General features: G+C 48.1%; 1 protein-coding gene across 2 annotated transcripts in view; it reads left to right on the top strand.

Moving 5' to 3' along the window:
- GABRQ (gamma-aminobutyric acid type A receptor subunit theta) overlaps nt 1-19033 on the top strand; it is a 38054-nt gene extending 19021 nt beyond the window's left edge. For both annotated transcript variants that reach the window (XM_036739985.1, XM_036739983.1), the window contains 6 exons: nt 793-1013; nt 8788-8870; nt 10249-10386; nt 13176-13328; nt 14299-14552; nt 14996-19033. In XM_036739985.1, the coding sequence (XP_036595880.1) occupies nt 793-1013; nt 8788-8870; nt 10249-10386; nt 13176-13328; nt 14299-14552; nt 14996-15361 (1215 nt within the window). In that variant the 3' untranslated portion in view covers nt 15362-19033. The remainder of the gene's footprint in view (nt 1-792; nt 1014-8787; nt 8871-10248; nt 10387-13175; nt 13329-14298; nt 14553-14995) is intronic.
- The last annotated feature ends 1453 nt before the right edge of the window (nt 19034-20486 follow it).

Genomic DNA, 20486 nt, shown 5'->3' with positions numbered 1-20486 from the left:
GCCTCTCTAAGACTGTGAGTTGCAGTGGTTCCTACCTGCATTGGCAGAGGCAGCTTCTGCACCTAGGAATTCCCTATGCTGATCAAATCCCAGGCCCAGTCCCTATCCCTATCCAAACAAGAGTAGAACCTGGGCCTCTTGCCTCCCAGACCCATATTCTTTCCATTGCACAGGTACAATAGAACCAAGAAAGGTCTTGAGTCTCCCTCTCTGGACTGTCAGCCATGCTGTGTTCCTGGGCCTCCCCTCTCCAAACAAAGTATTGACTTTAAGATGTGGGACCAGAGGGCTGTAAGATTGGATCCCACTAGGGAAATTCCTACCTGGCCTGCTTCCACTTAACAGGAACTTGTCTTTCTGAGCACTGCCAGAGGAAGGCATATGGCTTGGCTGGAAATAAGAGAGTTTGACCTCTTGGACACTGGTCCTTGCTGTCCCTTCAGTGTTGTTAAATCTTGGACATGCCCCCTCCTCTACCTCCCTAGAGGACTAGAGCAGGGGGGTCACCCCTCAGTCCCCAGATTGGGCCATCTCCCTCCTCTTCTCCAGCCTTACTAGTGGAGGAAGACTTGATGGACTGCCCAGAAGGACGGGGAACAATGGCATCTTCTTGTTTCCATGCCTTATAGGGATGCCTTTAGCCACAACTGCCTAGACAGAGCCCTAACTCCCAATCTTTGTACACATACACACACACACACACGCACGCACGCACGCACGCACACGCACACGCACACGCACACGCACACAAAGTTACCTTCAACCTATTGGCTCTCCTTTATGCTTCCACAGGACTACACCATCACCATGTATTTCCAGCAGAGCTGGAGGGACAAGCGCCTGGCATACAGTGATTTTGATTTCAACCTGACTTTGGACAACCGTGTGGCCGATCAGCTGTGGCTCCCTGACACCTACTTTCTGAATGACAAGAAATCCTTCCTGCATGGAGTGACTGTGAAGAACCGCATGATCCGTCTCCATCCCGATGGAACGGTCCTGTATGGCCTCAGGTAATTCCCTCTAGGAGTCTAGAACTCACCATCAATTAGGCAGAGAGCCTGGAGACCCACCTCCCACTCACTGGGCACTGCAAAAAGAACTTGCATTGGCATTCAGCAACACACTGGGTGGATACTCTTTTAAAATTCTCATTATCCAGGTGGGGCAGGAAGAGAGGAGTGAGTCAAAGAAACATAAGGTAGAGTTGCTGTCCTCAAGAAGATTCTCATCTAGTCAGAGAGGGGAAAAAATAAAATGTCTGAAGAACACAAATAGCAAGTGAAAGAGAGAGACAGAGACACACAGAGAGAGACAGAAACACAGAGAGAGACAGAGGCACACAGAGACAGAGACACACAAAGACAGAGACACACAGAGACAGAGGCACACAAAGACAAAGAGACACACAGAGACAGACACACACACAGAGACAGAAACACAGAGAGAGACAGAGGCACACAGAGATAGAGACAGAGAGACACATAGAGACAGAGACAGAGAGAGACTGGTAAAGGCAGGAGTGTTCTCTCTTGGTGCCCAACCATGGGAGGGGGCTCAGCCAACACAATCAGACACACAGCTCTCTGCTGAACCTGAGATGCAGGTCACCCCTGCTGCTTCCCCCAGAAATAAGTGCTATGTCCACATCAGACTCACAATCACAATTGCTCATGCTCCCAATTCTGTCCCCCAAAGGGGGACCTGCAGCCTGCGTGCATACACACTCACATACCCACATGGGGAAAATACTTGGGATGCCTAGACCTCCACTACTGCCTGGTTCCTCTTCTGACTTCTGCTCCTCAGACCTTCCCCGCCACCACCAAAGTATAAGATTCAGTCAGCCCAAATCCTCAGAATATAATCTTTTCATTGAAAAAAATCAGGTTTCCACTGCAGTTCCTGTCTAAGCCTTTTCACAAATTCCCCAGGCTGAGGTGGGGAGAGCTAGCCCTCCTCTGCCTCCAGGCCTCCCCTTCCCCTGCCACATGACCAGCGTGTCTGGCTGCTTCCCTGGTGACATCTCTATCATGCCCACAGCACTGTCACAAGCTTGGGATTAGGGCTTTGCTGTGAAATTGGCAGGTGAGGAAGCCAGGCTTCAGGGAAGGAGCTGAGGCAGCAGGGGGCAATTCGGCTTCTGCCTGTCTGAGCCTGGGGTCCTTGACCCTCTTTTGGCTCCAGATCCCCCCTGCTCCTACTCCCAGCATCCTTTCTGCCACACTGGAGGATCTCTGCAAAGGGCAGTTTGGCATCTGCCCCTCTCAGTGGTCACCTCCCACTTCAGGGGCCCAGAACCTTTGCAATGCTTCTTGCGCACCACCTTGATCCTGCTCCCCAACAACAGCAGCAGCGCTCTCATACTGTGGCCTTAGCCCTTCCCAGGCAGAATTTCCTGACCTGGCCAATATTTCAAATCTCACTCCCTCCTAGGAGACAGCCAACTGATCTGATCAACTAATCTAGAAAGACTGAGTCCAGAGTGCTGGCACTTACTAGCTGTGTGACCATGGACAAGTTGTTTCCTCTATAAGCTCAGTTTCCCCAAGGGTAAATAGAGATAATAGTATCCACTTCACCAAACAGTTGTAAGCCTCAAATGAGAAAATGGACATGAAGCACCTGGCAAACTGTAAGTTGCCATGTTGTTAGCAGCCATGTGGTATAGTAGAAAGAATGGTGGATTTGGAATCCAAGGACTCGAGTTCAAATCCCATACCTCTGCTATTTATGGCCTTAGCCAAGTCACTTAATCTCTCCAGGCCCAAAGTTTCTTCATCTGTATAATTATGGGGATTTGACCTCTAAGGTCCTTTCCAGCCACAAATGCATGATCATGCTTATTTTAATAATGATATAATAATCATTTTATATATTATGTTTCTGGACAACCTTGCTCTGTAGCAGGTGGGCTTCTGGAAGGCCAACTTGGCTCCCCTTTGATGTACTCTGAGTTCTGAGCCTCCTTCTAATACCTACAGCCCAATTCAGCCCCTAGCCTCAACCATCCCAATGAATACAGAATGGCCAGAAGGAAGGAGGACCTAAGGTCATTTGGCTCTTCTGCCAAAGGGCTTGTTGCCCCCAGAAGCCATAGGAAAGGAAGACCTTGGTGCCCAAGCCAGTGTCACCTAGGATCAGTGTATTCAGCTGGCCTAGAGTTGGTGTATCCCAAGAACCCAGACATGGCCCTGAAGGAAAAAGGTGGAAGTCCCTGAAATATCTACCAGGCAGACTCTTCCCTGAAACAGAGCAACCAAGCCATGAGCCCAGAGGTTTCCCAAGATCACAGGGAAGCTTTGGAATCTGCTGTATTGGGATTTCTGGAACAGAGTGAAGCCTGGAGACCAGTCAAACCCCTTCTCCTTTTCAAGAGGGAGAGGGAGGAGCCCCCGTCACAGAGGACCAGGATATAGGCTCCTCTGATCGTAGCTATGGCCATCTGCAGCCTGGGTGAAAATCCTCCCCACCTTTCCAGACGTTGTAAAGCTAGGTGTCCAAGGACCGGCCAAGCTTTCCTTGGCCCCCACTCCACTTTCCCATTGCCCTGCCTTGTTGTAGGCTCTGGCTGGCTCTCAGTCTCTCTCTCCACTTAGAAACAAGATGTCTTCCTTGCCATGGGTATGAGGATCCAAGCTCCCTCTAGTGAAGGACCCTTGAGAACTCCCAGGAGAATTCAGTTTCTGTCTTTCTAAGTCTTCAAGGGGGCTTGAATCTCTTGTAGACCAGCAGCAGCCACTGGGGACAGAAGAAGGTGAATTGGAGCCAGGATTCAGGCTCTGGCCTTCAACTTCCCTCTGTCCACTCATCAACCTCAGTCACCATCAGAGATAGCAAAGAACAAACCACATCCTGGAAAGGGAACATTACCGCCAGAGCTGCATCTAAGGCATTAAGTTTTCCAAGTCCAAATGGTGCAGGGCAGAGCCTGGCTATCTGAGCAAGGATTTAGTCTGAGCTTCCCTTTGGAACATTAGGCTCTTACTAAACACTTACAAATCACAACCTATCCATCCCTTCTCATCCTGTGTGATTTTCATCCATATTCTCCATAGGAGCCTTCCTCTAGACCTCTTAACATGGTGTGGATGCCAATGAAGCCACAGTGAGCTGTCCATCTGGCATCCCCAGCTTATACTATATGACCTGGCCACCTCCTTTTCTGGGCATGTACCTCTTTGATGAAATCCTTGATGCAGCTTCTCCTGGGCAATTCTTCACTGGTGATACCTGGCAGCATTCTCATGATCACCAGAGTCTTTGGGTGTCCCTCAACTTTAAATCTTTGGCAAATTCCAATTAGGAAAATGGAGATCTTCTCTCTTGGACCTGGCATGAAAAATGTTGTTTAAAAGGGTTATGGAAGCTGCATTGTAGGAGGTAAAACATATGACTTGAATGAGGAAATCCCCACTGGGGTGGATTGGCCTGGACCTACATTCCAAGATGGAAACCACTATGTTGTGGTGTCAAGCCAGCAGGTTGGCCTGACACTTCTCTTCAGGTAGCATCCTGAGCCAGTTAGCTGGGTCCACACTGGCAGTAGAGATGGTTGGGAGCCGCAGGCTGCTATTTTGGGGGTTTTATTCAGTTTTATTTTGTTTTCAGTTCTGAAATGTCTCCCTTGAACTTCCCCCTCCCCCTCCCAACAAGAAGGCAAGAAAAACAAAACCTGCTACAAATATGTATAGTCATGCAAAACAAATTCCCACATTAGTCATGTCCCCCAACCAAACAAAAGAAAAAGAAAGCAAAGAAAATATGCTTCAATCTGAACTGAGTCCATCAGCTCGCTCTCTAGAGGTGGGTAGCATGTTTCCCCATGAGTCCTTTGGATTTGTGGTTAATCATTGCGTTGATCAGAGTCCCTATGCCTCTCAGTGTTGTTTTTCTTTTCCCTGTCTTTGCCAATGTAGAAATTGTTCTCCTGGTTCTGTTCCCTTCACTCTGCATCAGTCCATATGAGGGTTCTCGGGTGTTCTGAAACCATCTCCTTTATCATTCATTTCTCATAGCATAATAGTGTCCCATCACCTTCGTGTACCATAGCTTGTTCAGCCATTTCGCGGATGATGGGAAACCTCTCAGTTTCCAGTCATTTGCCACAATGAAAAGAGGTGCTGTAAATATCCAGGCTGCCATTTTGTCTTGCTATTCGCTAAGACTGAAGAGCAAGGAGAAGCCTTCCTTCCAAGTGCTACTGGAATAGCATCTCTTTTCAACAAGCAGTAGCTTTTACCACGAAGAAGAGGCTTTTACAAAAGAAAAGAAACTTCCTTCTTGCAAGGATAGCCATGAGTTTTGAAGAACAATGGACCCTTTGAGATCTGGGTGAGGCCACTAATGAAGTTCATACCTCTCAAGTGATGCCAGAGCCAGTCCTCCTGCCATGTGGCTGCCCTTCATTCTCCTGAAGATGATAGGGTACTACTGTCCCAGATCTGAAAGAGATGGATTGCTACCATCATTCTGTCCACCCTCTGTGCCCTTCTCATCTAGCACCATGCCATTCTGGCATCCTGATAAAGACATTTGTCTACCAACAGCCTGGGGGGGGAGGACAAGGCAGACAGGAACAACAGTATCCCTCTCTTGTATTCAGTGGTCTGATTTCTCCCTGTGAGCCTCAGTCCCCACCAAGGAGTGGAAATGCATTCCTTGCTAATTAGTCAAAGTCCTTTTTTCTGTCATCAGCTCACTTCTGGCATACCTGGCTTGAGCCCCAACCAGCCACACTTCCTCCAGACCTCTGAGACCTTAAGTAAAGAGCTGAGTATGTTATAGCCAGACCAGCTAGGTGGCACAGTGGATAGAGTGCTGGACCTGGAGTCAGGAAGACTCATCTTCCTGAGTTCAAATCTAGCCTCAGACACTTACTAGCTGTGTGACCCTGGGCAAGTCACTTTACCCTGTTTACTTCAGTTTCCTCATCTGCAAAATGAGCTGAAGAAGGAAATGGTAAATCACTCCAGTATCCTTGCCAAGAAAACCCCAAATGGGGTCACAAAGAGTTTGACATGACTGAACTACTACTACATTATAGACAAATGTCAACATTAATGTCCTCCAAATCCCAGTAGCTACCAGCACCACTGCACCAGCAAGACAAGAAGACAAGACACAGGAAGCAAGGCTAACCCTAGGGGAGTTCTTGAGACCTTTTCTCTGGGAAGCTGGAAGACAAGAAAGAGCATTCCCCTGAGAAGAATGCTGGTGGCCACTTTCAGCCCACGAGATCCAGCAAATTGCCTAGAACAATGTTTGTTCTTTTCCTTTGTCCAACCCACACCTTGAGAGAAAGGAAGTGAACCCCCTTCTAGAGATGCTCTTTCTCACAGGTGGGGGCCATGAGGACCCTCTGCCCTGGCTAATCTGGAAGAGAAGGGGGATCCCATGGTGGAATGTCTCCCCCATCCTCCCTGTCTGACATTACTTCAGAAGCAATGGTGACCAAGACACTGCCTGATCTCCCTGACTGGGAAACCAAACTACATGGACTCATGGACTCCATTCATCACAATTTCATCATGGGTGACTTGGTTCCCCTCTCTGTGCCTCCTTTCATCAGCCAGGCTCCAGTGGAAGCCCCTCTCCTTCCCCTCCCCCTTAAAGGGTGGTTTGTAATGTTGGAGCCAGAGGCAGGGAGGATGGAGGTGTGCGTGTTCATATGTGTGTGTGTATAAGGAATGTGTATGTGTATATGCACATGTATGTGTGTGAGACATGTGTGTGCTCCCTTAGTCTCTCCAGATCTATTTATAGCACAGAAGGCAATGGCAAAGAGTCTCCTCAAGGCTTCATCTCCCACAAACAGTCTTCCCAGACAGCCAAGAGATAAATTTAGCACACAGGATTTCTTAAAGAGACAGTGAAGCAACCACTGCTGCTTTCTGTGCCCTTCCCCTCATCTCTTCTTCTGACTCACTGCCTGCTGCCTCCCCACCTTGGGCCACCCTTTCTCTGGGGGTTCTCTTGGCTTCCTTTTTTACTCTTAGGCCTTGGTTTTTTGTCCTTTTGTTCCCCTGCCCCCTCCTGCTTTATCCTGGACCCATCTCTCAGGCCACAGGGCTCAGCTCAGCTCCCAGTGAACAGTTCACTGCTTTTCCCCGCTCCATAAACAAGTATGCCAGTTGATGAATGCTTTGGGGATTGCTAATTAAAGGGGGGAGGTGAACAGACACACACACACGTGCACACACTATACGAAATGGAAATTGAACTCAGTGAGGCTGGAAAGAGAAAATGGAGCTTTGAAGAGGATTGGGATGAAGAGGACAATGCAGACTGACACAGGGGAATAATGGGAATGATCACATAAGACATGATTGGGCCTTTTTATCCCCTTCACTCCTTGCCTCTCCCCCAATCTTCTCTCTTTTCCTCCCAGGACCTCCACCTCAGCTACATCCCACCCCCACTTAGGACATAGCCTAGAATTTCTGGCCCAGCTGCCCTTCATGTCCACCTATGCATAAACCTTCGCCCTTTCTCTGCTGCACATGCATGCCGGTAGCTCCAGGTGTATTCCCTAAGCTACCAAATAGCTGTGTGTAATCATATGGGCCTATCTACACACACCAGAACACCACATGTCACCTCCATTCTCATGACCTCAGACACTGGCAGCTGCGTGGCCCAAGAGGGAGCTTCAGGGAGCTGTGTAACCTTGGGGGAGTCCTCTAACTTCTCTGTACTTCACTTCCCCCATGAGTAAAATCAGGGCATTGGACTAGATCATCTCCCAGGTTCCCACCAGTTCTGCTGAGGAGCCTAGGAATTTGCAGCAAGCATCTTGGTTTTGATGACTTTGGTCCCACCTTCCCAAAGACAAATGTCTCTCAGCCCTTCCCAGAGGATCAGTTTTTCTGTTTTTAATCTTGGTATATTTCTAGGTTCCTTTGTTGCACACACAATACTCTTTCTTTCCCCTCCACATCTTCAGCTAGTTAATATTCTTACCAGATAGATAGAGAGATTGAAAGACAGAGAGACAGATGGATGGATGGATGGATGGATGGATGGATGCATAGGTAGGCAGAGAGAGAGAGAGAGAGAGAGAGAGAGAGAGAGAGAGATGAGAGAGACAGAGGGAAACAGAGACAGTGGCCTAGTGGCAAGACCCCTGGACTTAGAGTCAGAAGACTTGCGTTCAAGTTCTAGCTGTCACTAGATATGAAACCTTAGATATGTCATTTCCCTTCCATGGGCCTCAGTTTCTCCATCTAAAGTGAGTGGAGTACACTAGGTAGTCCCTTCAGCTCTAAATCCTCTAAACTCTTAACCAAGCCACTATCTCAGAAAATTGGTACAAAACATAAAATTAAGCATATTAAGCAAAAAGAAAGACAATAAAATGAGGGGGGAGACTAGAATATGTCTAAGATTCCTTCTACCTTTAATGGAAGCAGTGCCAGGTTTGAAGGAAAAGGACAAGGGTTCCGGTTCTCTGGTCTACCATTTACTAGCTGTATAATCTTGGGTGTTTCATTTGACATCTTCCCAGGCCAACCTCAGTTTCCCCCTCTCTAAAATGAGAGGAGTAGGCCAGATGATCTCAAAAGGTTTCTTCCACCTCTGCTATCCTGAGAAATCAACAACTCCATGAATAAGCTCGTCCAGATTGAAATTTCTCACAATATTGGAACTGTATGCCATGGAGGATGCATCGTCCTCCCTTCCCCTTCTGCCAGCCCCCTCCCCAAATCTCCCTGGTTGCCATGGAAACAGCAGCCCCTACCACCACCTAGCTCTCATGTCTGCTTTTATGTTCTTTCCCCTGCCCAGAATCACCACTACTGCCGCCTGCATGATGGATCTGCGCAGATACCCCCTGGACCAGCAGAATTGCACCCTCGAAATTGAGAGCTGTACGTATACCTCCTTGGTCCCTTCTCTTCCCTCTGCTCCAGCTTCTGTGGGTCAGAAGAAGGAAGGAGCAATGGTGGGGCTTAGAGGCAGCTTGTGCTTCCTCTTTGCTTTTTTCCAAAGCCCCTGCCTCTAGATGCATGCCAGTCCACGTGATTTTGAGTCTCCAGCTGCCAGAGAGACCCTTGATCCTTCCTTCTTGGTGATTGATGAAATGCAATCAGAAGCCTTTTTTAATTTCAACCATTCTCCAAATATATTACCTTTTTGCCTCCCATTCAAATGAATGTAAGACAACTGAATTCTACCACAGGCATTGTCCAAAAACTTGATGCTCTATTTGTGAATGTGCGTCCAAGAAAGTCCTAGTTATGTTCTTGAAAGGTTAGGGTGAACAGTAAATTGTCGTGCTCGGCATGACTGGTAATGGAATGTAAATGAGCTCCTGAAGGCACTAATGACTGATGTCATACTTGGTACCTCTTGGTATTTTGAGAATAGTTTATGACCAAGAAAACAGTGGAATGAGAATTAGACACAATTCCCCACACTGTGATTTTGTTTCTAATGAGACACTCTAGGGAAATCTGCTACTGTTAAAGCCTGTTTTTCTTTTGGTTCTCCATCACTCAGAATGTGGGAAGCAAAATTTACATCCTTACCATTTTTGTCTTTTGCCACTTAGAGAATTTTAAATTAACTCTGATCTCTCGAGCTGGCTTCTTTGACTCCAAAAGGGTCCCTGTTGACAGAAGTCACCTGAGGGAAGGGAGGCCAGTGACCTTTGGGAGCCTTAAAACAAAGGCTTCATCCTTTTCAATGCTTTTTCATTCATCCTGAGTACAAATATCAGCTAAAGACTCAGGCACAGACAGTTGACAACACATTAGCCTGTACACCAATGCGTATCCCTATGTATGTGTACAACATGGGGGTTGCCTCACTGGAAAAGCAGCAAGGGCTCGGTTGAAGGGAAGAATTAGGGATAAGGGTTGCATTGCCCACTGTGCTAATAGGAAGACTTACATGGGCAGCTGAAAACCCATTGAGAAATTAAATCCAAAGCCCCCACAGATGTGTGTGTGACAGGATGGGGGGCCATTGCCTCCTCCTTAGCTCAGAACCTCTCTAGTTGGCCCTTTGTCCTCATGGCCCATAGGAAGCTCCCCCTGGTGGCCCTCTGGAAGGGCTGCTGAGCACCTTTGTCTGTCCTGAGCTGTGGCATCCCAGCTGGTGGCTGAGGACCTGGAGGAAAGCAGAACCCCTTCTCAGGCTCCTGCCCCCAGGGGATACTGGCTAAGAAAGGAGTACACTTGACTCTTGCAGGTCTGTTTTGAAACTGACCCATTACCCTGCTTCTCTTCCACCTCCTCCTTCCAGATGGCTACACCGTTGATGACATTGTGTTCTACTGGCAAGGGAATGACTCGGCTGTGACTGGGATGGATACGTTGGAGCTGCCTCAGTTTACCATCATGGAACAAAGACTGGTTACCCGAGAAGTGGTGTTTACCACAGGTGGGCCCCGGAAACCCACATGCCAAACCACTAACTACCCTTCTCCTACCCTTTCTTATCTCTGCCTCTGTTTCTGTCTTGGCCTCTCTCTCGCTATGTCTATCTCTTTCCCTGTCTCTTTCTGCCTTGCCCTCTGCCTCTACATGTGTCTCTGTGCTACTATTTCTGTCTCTTTCTCTCTCATCCTCTCTATCTCTTTTTCTCTCTCCTTCTCTTTCTCTGTCTCTCTGTCCCTCTCTGTCTGTGTGTGTCTGACTCTGACTCAACCTCTCCCTATACCTCTCTCTTTCTACTTCTTTATCACCCCTTCCTCCTCTCTCTCTATTCCCCTCTCCCCATCCCCTTACCTGCTCTGGACCGCCTTTGCTTTTTTCCTCTGTCTCCCTAGTGCTTAGCGCAGTGCTTGATACATCATGAGCGCTTAATAAACGCATTTTCATTCAGTCAGTACAGGCTCCATTTCTCTCCTGCCCCCTCTCCTCTGTCTCCCTTGTCTGTGCGTCTCTTGATTTTCTCTTCCCCTTGCCCCAGCCTAAGTGCTCCTAGGAGGGTGGTCCCAAGGAGGAGCCTTCTCTCCCTCCCTTCTTTGCACCCTCACCCCTACCTCACAGAATCAATATGCACCAGGGCCTTAGAGGGAGCTCAGCCCAGAGAGGTCAGCTGCTCTTCAAAGAACCAAACCTCACCCATCTGCCTGGCATACTCTGTTCTGTAACAGGGGCTTGGGGGAAACTTAACTGCCCGTGTCCTGACTGAAGGATAGGACCACCTTTAGATGGTCCTCAGAAGTCAAGCAAGAGAAACAAGACAAACCAGACAGTCTTCTGAGTTAGGGAATTTAATGCTGAAGTGACAGCTCCACACCCAGGGAGACAGATTCCAAGTCCAGACTGGCTGCCAGATTGCAAGGGAATCTACCTTAGTGGTCACCTAGTCCAGTCCCTCTCTTCTTGGGTCACAGCCCCTAGCTAGGTTGACATACAGACCATGGAAAAGATTAATTCTGCCCAATTCAGAGCACTAAGAAGTATACTTTTGTGACCTTGGGTAGGTCACCTCCCCATGCTAGGCCTCAGTTTCATCATGTATAAAATAAGAGAGTTAGACCTGATAGCCCTGGGACCCTTCCAGCCCAGAATCCTCTAGTTAGTTGTAAAAAAACCTGGCCCACGATGCAGGGCTCCCTCAGTTGGTGCCTGCCTATGCGTCTCATTTTCAGTCACATGGAATCCCCCTCCCCACCAGCTCCCAGCCCTGGAAGCAGCTGGCCCTGTGCCCAACAGCCTAGACTTCCATTGGGCTTCCCTCTGCTTTTCTAGGAGCATGCTACTAGTTTTTCCTTTTATCGCAGAATTTCATAATTTCTAAGAAGCAAGCTAGCTGCTCAGAGGGGCTAGTAGCTACCATTTGGGTGAGTCTGAGTTTCTGGGGGTCCTGGCCCAGTCTTACCTTCAAGCTGATGAGCCAAGGAATAACGTCCAACTCCATGCCAGGACCAAGTCAAAGCTAAAGACTTGAGAATGACCAAGCTCCTCACCAATCTTGGTGAAATGGTCTCTCTCCTGTCCATACTCTGATCCCTAGGAATATTTAAGGGAACTCTAACAGGGTAGAAAGGTCTACTGGTAAACTCAGAGAGGCTTTACAGCACAGAAAGCAACAGAAGACATCAGGCCTCAAATTCCAGCTCAGTCACTTCCTAGCTATATGTCCCTGGACACCTCACTCCCCTGGAACCTCGGTTTTTCCTCCTATAAAGGGGGGGGCGGGGAATAACCATACCTCCAAGGATTATCATGAATAAATCACTGTAAACCTTCACATTCTCCAAAAACATGAGTTGTTGGTGAAAATGGACTTTTATTACCATGGTGCCCTCTCCTGTCCCACAGGCCAATCATGTGTTTCTCCCGTTGGCCTTCCCTCCCCTCTGTTTGAAGGAGCCTAACAGGCTATTGGACAGACCACTGTACCAACAGTTCAGTTCATTATCAACCAGTGTGACAAAGCCAGTTGAGCTCCTGCCTGCTGGGGACCTGGCTTGGTGACCCCAATGTATAGCCCATGTAGCAGCCATCAGATTATAGTGAGCCAGGTGGTAGTGGCTTGGCATTGTCGATGCCCCCAGCAAGACCTAGTTTGCTGATAAATGGGCAGGTAACTAAAGAACATCCTCCCAAGGCATTAGCACTCACAGTCACTCCCTTATATGCCTGCCTCTTTATACTCCTCCCTACAGATTTGATTCCATTCAATAATTCAACTCAATTTATTAAAGAGCCTGCTCTGTGCCAGGCACTATGCTAGGCCCTAGGTATACAAATTCAAAAATGAAACAGCCCCTGTCATCAAAGAGCTTACATTCCACTGGAGGGGTGGGGAATGAGGTGGCATATACACAAATAAATTAATCATCACAGAATTTGGCAGGGCACAACTGAGGAGATCAGGGCAGGTCTCACATAGGAAGGGGCACTTAAGCTGACCCTTGAGGGAATCTGGGGGTGAGGGGGTCCTTCAAAGGCAGGATGCCATAGAGGATAGCATATGAAAGAGCCCAGGAACAGAGGAACACAGAGTGTGTGAAGGGGAGTAATATAGTTAACAAGGCTGAGAAGATAGATTGGAAACACGATTGTGATAAGCTTTAAATGCCAAAGAGAGACATTCGTATTTGAGCCTAGATGCAGTAGGGCATCATCAGAGTGCTCCCCATTCCCATTATTTTAGTAGCATTGGTATCAACTGTCAGATAACAGGAATGGCCGGCTGGGGTGTCTCCTCCTTAGGTTCATACCTGCGTTTGTCACTGAGCTTCCGGATCAAGAGAAACATCGGCTACTTCATCCTCCAGACTTACATGCCCTCTGTGCTCATCACCATCCTGTCCTGGGTCTCCTTCTGGATCAATTATGATGCTTCTGCTGCCAGAGTGGCACTAGGTAAGTCTCTGCCTCTGGAGTAATCACCCTGGATTGCAGCCATTTTTCAAGAATACAGAAAAGGAGAGATGGCCTTTGAGATGATTACACTTCTCACCACCCTCCCCACATACCCCCTCCAAGGAAAAGATCTCTAGAAACTTGCCCTGGCACAGCCTATGAGGAGCTAGTCTGAACATGAAGGCAGAACTGGGATCCCTAGGGCACTGGGGTACATGGCACCAATGTGGGTAATGTGGACAGAGCTCATGAAGACAACAGGCCCCACCCATCCCATGCTATTCAGTAGGAGTGGAGAGTCAAGAATCCTGGGTCTGGAGTTGGAGCACATGGGTTCAAATCCCAGCTCTGTGCCTTACCTTAGACAAGTCCCTCCCTCTTTCTGGGCTTTGGTTGCCTCTTTTGTAAAATGAAGGGGTTAGACTAGGTACCTTCCAAGGTCCCTTCAAACTCCAGACCTATGATGCTGTGATCTGAAGGCTCTCGTTAAAATAAAACTACCTCCTGGAAAGAATAATCCATGAAGCCTTCTGAAAGACCTGCAACCTGGCCCAAGGTAGGCCTGGGGAAGGTGCTGAATGGGGATGGAGGGATACTGAAGACAGACTTGGTCTCCTTTGCAATAGGCCTGAGAGCCAACGGAGGCCTTAACACTCCCTGACTCCACCCTCATGCCAGTATCCTACTGCCCAGGCAGTTTAAAACATTGGATGTGAGCAGAAGCGAACTTTAGAAAGACAATATTGCCCTCACCTTGGAATTGACCTCTCTCTTTAACTAAGAGAAGCAGTTGAGCATAGGCACCAACCCAGTGCATGGCTAGGCCTCCCCTGCTTCTCCTGCAGTGCCTGCTAGACTCGAATCTGCTGCAGATGTAGCAGTCTGTGGTCTTAGCCACAGAGGGGCCCAAACACCTGAGTTCTCTCCAGCTTCAAGCCCTGTGACAGATTTAATGCTATATTGTTTGCAGGTGTAACTACAGTGCTCACCATGACCACCATCAACACTCACCTGCGGGAGACCCTTCCCAAGATCCCATACGTGAAGGCAATCGACATCTATCTCATGGGATGCTTTGTCTTTGTGTTCCTGGCTCTTCTGGAATATGCCTTTGTTAACTACATCTTCTTTGGACGTGGTCCCAGTGAGCAGAGCAGGCAGGCCCAGGCTGGCAAGCGTTCTCAGTCCCAGGGAAAGCGAGGCAAAGGACGCAGAGGACCTCAGGTTGGTCATCCTCTTCCACACTAACTAATGAGATCCAGAACCCCTCTCTCAGGGTTTTCACACTTCTAGAGCTTCCCCAGACTGAGCCTGAAAAGGTGTCCTAACCTAGGGGTGAGAAGTAAGTCTCCACAATATCCTTTGGGGTTAGGATGGCAGGTCTACTCAAGCTCTAGAAATCATCTGGGGATGATGGCACCTCTGAATTGGGTCCAGGGAAGCTCTAACACAGCCGAAGGACACTTGGCCCTCTGGGTCCTCCCAAAAGGCCATCAAACATAAGGAGCCACTACTCCAGATCTTTCCCCAGACCCTGTGTGGAGAACTCCTGGTCTGAACTTCTACACTGTCACTCATTGATCACCTGCCAAGAAGTCACCCAGTCTGCCTGCTCAGGTTCCCTCTCTGAGGCTAACGACCTTGTTGCGCTTTTGTCCCCATCCCAGGTGGATGCCCATGGAAACATTGCCTTGAGTGTTCTGGAAATAACCAATGAGATGGAGGAATCCGAAGCTGGCAGTTCTGGAGCATCCTTCGACATCTCTGGGCTTCAGCTACGCAGGGGAGCAACTTCCCGGGCTGCCCTTAACCAGCCAATGGAGCCAGCCATCAGCCCTATCGGGGGTCGCCGCCGCCGCCGCAGCTCTGGGGGCCGCCACCGTGGTGGACGCCTCCGCCGCCGCTCCCCCAAACTGAAGCTCAGAATGCCCACCCTGAATGATGTCAGCGTGGTCGATAAGTGGTCTCGGCTTGTCTTTCCGGTCACCTTTGCCTTCTTCAACCTCTTTTACTGGCTATACTATGTCAATTAAGTCCCCATGGCCTTTCGGGAAAGATAATTAGGCAGTATGACCCGGGCACTGTGGTCCTTTTCACTTTGCTTTTCCTTTTGGTCCCTTCTTCCATTATTTGGTTCATTACTTTAGTTCTAGATTTCTCTACTCTTTTCAGCACATTGCAAATACCAAGTGTGTCAGGATAGGGAGAGGAGGAAAAAAGGGCATGTGGAGATGGAAGAGACTAGTGCCTCTATTTGGTTTGTGCTGAAAGTCTTTCACCTTTTAAAAAATGCCAGAACCAAGCCGACAAGCACAAAAAAGCCCCCAAATTTGCTCATTACAGAGCACCAGTTCTAGTTTGAGTGGTAGAGTAAGTGTAAAGGATGGGAGGGGCTGATTGTGTTGGGCCCTAGCCCCCATTCACCACTCATAATCACTCCTGATTTCTTTTCGTTCTTTTTCGACACTGTCCATTTCAGTTCCATCTCATTTCTCACAGAGTCTAGGATGGACTCCCTACCCCTGAGATAAGGAAGCGTATCCTATTTTGTGAGCGTTTGGCTCTTGCTCCTTCCCCCTTCTCCTGGCTCAGAATTTTGGTGAATTAAGTGACATGGACAATGAAAATCTTACTGGCTGAGCTGGGGAAGGCTGAGGTGAGTAGTGTTAATGCTTGCCATGTATTAGAAACTTGGAGGAATGGGTGGGAAAATTGGAGCCAATGGAGGGCATGCAGCCAAACAGACACAAATTGGAAGGACCTTTTCCACCTTTAGGCATTCAGGTTGTTTTTTGATTGTGTGTATGTGTGTTCAAGAACATGGCTTTGTAGCAAGAATCAAAGAGGAAGGCATTAGAGGGAGCTCTTCAGGGGTTGGGGGAGGTGCTGGGGAACCTAGGGGAAATCTAAGGGAAGGTTATGTGTGGTGCTTGCTTGGCATTCTCTGTTGGGGAAGAGTAGGGTCTGTTGTGTCTGTGGATACTCAGGGTTAGGGACTCCATCCATCTCATCCATCCATGGCTACCCAGCCCTACAGAACTCAGAAAGGGATGTGGGACACCCATCCTCTTAAACTGTTAGCAGATGGAAAGCTGGGTGGCACCACCTTTTGTTGGCCATTGTTTTAGTCAGGATTTGGCTTCTCCTGGCATTCGCTGAGTTGATCCCTGCTATGGTACCTTACATATAGTAGGCATTTGTTAAATGAATGAATGTTTCAAAGATCAACTCTGAGGACCAGGGTGAGGGAAGTTCTGACTTTTCCAGCACATTCAGGTGAAGAAAAATTCATGGGCCTCAAAAATAAGCTCGTTTTCCACTTCTTCCATCTTTTCTTCATCTGGTTCCTATCTAGTTGCCCAGCTGCACTCTCTGATTTTTCGGCAGGGAAGTTGATGAGCATCTGTCTCCTAAACAGTCAGGAAGTGGGGACAACACTCGTTGGTGAAGAACAGAGTGTGAGACTTGGGTGGAGATTTGACCTAAAGGTTTGTAGAGAGAAGATTTGAGTTCGGAGAAGGGAGGGGGTAGTTTGAAGGCTGATTTGTCTGGTGCTTTGGGAGAGTAACAAAGAGCTGGAAAGTGGTCTGATGGTAGAATTTAACGGAGTAGCCAACGATGTTGTCCCCTCCTCCTACTGCCCCACAACCCAAGTCACAATGAGAGTAGAGAGGGGCCCCTAGCCTGCCCCTCTCAGCTCCCAGAGTGGCGTGGGCCTCCTCTGCAGGCGGCAAGTTTGACAGGAGGCTTGAGTTAAGAGGGAAGCTATGACAGCCATCTAGCTGACCCTCACTCAGCCTCGTAGAAACCAAAATGAGAGGACCAAGGGGATAAAAGCAGACAAAAACTCATCTATTTCTTTGAGATAAGGCTAGCTTTGTGTTCTCTTCCTGCTGGCTGTGGAAATTGGGACTGTCCCATTTAATGGAACAGTTTTCTTTTCCCCAGCATCAGAGAGTTCATCTCCCACACTCCCAAACAGACCTCATGAATATTGATTTGCAACAAAAAAGGTGAAAGATTCTAAAAACTTTCCCTTCTACTTTTCTCTCTTTCCATCTTCTTTCTTGTCTTTTCCTCCCTTCTCCATTTCTCAGGGTTTCTCAAGATTTTATCATGTATGCCTTTGGCACTTTCCCTTTTTGGCATTACTGCACAATCTGTTTCAACCCAGTGCCCTGGTATAACTAAAAAAAGTGTCTTAAGTAGCACCCCAAATTCAATTAGAAAAAAAGCAATTCAGAGGTGGGCAACTCTGTTCAATACATAGTACTTAATGTGGCTTTCACTTGTCAAATTCTAGTCAACTCCTCATAAGAGAACTTTCCCGAAGTACTAATATTTTAAAGCAGAATTCCTTAAGCAAGTACCTTTTTGAGAGTAACCATTGTCTTATGTTCTAAACCCTGCCTGGCAAAGGCCATAAGCCAGGTGGTGACTGCTCGTAATTCGAGATGGCCTCTGCATTTTGCTTTTCCCTCTCTCTCTCTCTCCTCTTCTCCTATCAATTTTTACTCCCTATGGTCCCTCTGCCACACAAGAAGAGACATTTTATAGTGCCAGCTCCTTCCCCGCAGAAAAAAAGTCCGGGGCTTTTGCTAAGGGGCATCCTAAGGGCAGTCAGAGATCCTGCTGCCCTATAGGAGCTGAGATGAGAACCAAGGCCTCCCTCCCCCCCGGCCATATGGGCATCTCGGCATAAGGCAAATTACAAGGTGCTTCTTCCACCCCCCTCTCAACTTGAGTGCATTATATATAGGGGTTTCTTTTTGTATTCTAGCACTCTTTGGGGGTGGATCATCTTTGAGCTCTTCTCTGTGGCCCCCTTATTTCTATTTTTAAGCAGAGGTGATAAACCCTGCGTGGGCCTCTACTCCTGAGGCAGGGACCAAACCCTTAAGAGGAGAGAATAACCCCTTCCCCACTGTGTATCGTGCTTTCTATTTGTCAAAGTGTTTTTTATATGCTTGATTGTATTTAATCAACCTTGTGATCATAATCCACATTTTAAACATTACAAAATTTTGAGGCCAGAGTGGAAAAGTGACTCACCTGAAATCACACAGGAAGTTAAAAGCAGAGCCAATAGCAGAACCCAGTTAGAACTTGTGACTCCCAGCCTAGGGCTGACTTCATAATCTCTGCTGCCACCAGTGAGCAGCAGCAGCTGCAACAAACCCAAAGTTCTCTGACCTCCAGAATAACTGTGAGGTGGCCTCTAGGAATCCCTGAGTAGAGTGGGTTGTTATCTGAGTTAGAGGTGAGCTCTGGGGGGTGCCAGGTGAGCTCAAAACCAGCAGGAATCCAAGGGTGACAGGATAGAAATTCTAGGGGTTCAAAAAACCAAGTGTACAAGCAACATCTAGGCACTCAGACTAATGACCATGGCGGGAACCTTGACCTGGATTAGCCACAATAATAGCAAAATGACAGGATCTACTCACAAAGCTCCGCCTGAGAGCATTTGGTAAGATTTTCCATTCAAACTACTCTAAAACTGTGCTTCTTGGCTTCAGGGGCAAAAGTGAATGTGCTACTCACAATGGCTTGGGGGCCTTACCAAGTCTACTGGCTCCCCAGGCTTCTTGCCCAGAAACCATTTGCTCCCATCTCCCTGTCCGCTCAGCCACTCACTAGGCTCTCCCTTACCATGCTGTGCACTTCCTCAGCTATCTAACCAACAACCCTCTATGTTGCTTTCCTCCCTCTCCGCCCCTACTTTACCCTCCTCCCCCACCCCATGTTTGGTTCAATTTCTTACATGTACAGGTGTATGTAAAGATCTACTTGATTTTATCACTGTGTGGTCCGAGTTCACCCCCACTCCTCTGCCATGTGCGTATGTCACCAGTGAGGTTTGCATGTACTAGTGTGACTGTGTAGTATGAGCCTATGTCCTTGAGTCAGGATTTTTGAGTGTCTATGTATGTGTGAGAGACTGTCTATTTGCCACGCACATTTACCTTTGTGTGTGATAGTGCGTGTGTCTATATCTGCCATGCACCTTTATCTTTGTGTGTGTGTGTGTGTGTGTGTATGAGACAGAGAAAGAAAATATGTCTATCTGCCATGCTTCTTTGTGTGTGTATGAGAAAGTGTGTGCATGAGAGTGTATCTATCTGCCATGCACCTTTATGTATGTGTGTGAGAGAAAGTGTGTGTGTGAGAGTCTGTGTGAGTGTGTATGAGAAAGAGTGTGTGAGTGTGCATGTGAGAGAGTATGTGTGAGTGTGCATGTGTAAGAGAGAGAGTGTGTCTATGTGTATCTCTCTCACTCAAGACAGAGACATGCCAGAAAGTCAAACAGCTCTCTTGTCATGTGTCTGGATCTTTTAGTGAAAGAGAAGATGTGTGTGTCTGTGTGTGTAAGAGAGAGTGCTGGAGTGCCTGTCTAGGTCTGGCATGTGAGAAAGAGTGTGTGCATACACTTAGGAATGGTGTGATAAATGTGGGATCGCATCACTGAGTCCGTGTGCCTGTATTTATCTGCTGTCTGTGGGTGTTTGCTAGAATAGTTATGAGAACTAGCATGCCTGAGATCATGTGTCCCTCATCAGTGGTTCTCGGACTAGGAACCACACACATCTCCCCCAAAATCGACAGAAATCTCTGTCATATTTTTTGCAAATCTCTTCTGGTGCACTAGCTGTCTCTTTAAGAGGGTGTGTCTGAAGTTCCTCACCCTGCATGTGCCTAGCTCAGGATTCAAGCCCAGGTCACTTGCTCCTTGTCCTCTGGCTTGAGGAGCCCATGTAGAAACCCCAAGCTGCCCAGGGCTAGAAAGTGATTGGTCTTCATAAGGATGGGACTGAGAAAGAACTAGAGGAAGAGACTTGATTGAAGCAGTGATGACTCAAGCCGGTGGGCTTTTGGTCTCCTGGCATCCAACCAGGAACAGGTGCAGCTGCCATTGGTATTCCCGACAGACTGACAGCTGGGGTAGCTGAGCAGACTTCCCAGGATAAGCAGGCACTGTTTTCAGATTGTCTCATACTCGTAGGGGTTTTCAACTTGGGCTGAAAATGAGCTGAGCCTGACTGTAGGTGGTATGTAGCTTCCTTGCTATATGTGCACATATATGGACAGCAGAAATGACAGCACCAACAGCTCCAGTCTTTCAAGCAAGCAGGACTTCTCGTCACTGCTTGACCCCTTTTC

The sequence above is a fragment of the Trichosurus vulpecula genome, chromosome X, assembly GCF_011100635.1.
Source record: "Trichosurus vulpecula isolate mTriVul1 chromosome X, mTriVul1.pri, whole genome shotgun sequence".
NCBI lineage: Eukaryota > Metazoa > Chordata > Mammalia > Diprotodontia > Phalangeridae > Trichosurus > Trichosurus vulpecula.
This window is presented reverse-complemented; position numbering and strand designations above follow the sequence as displayed.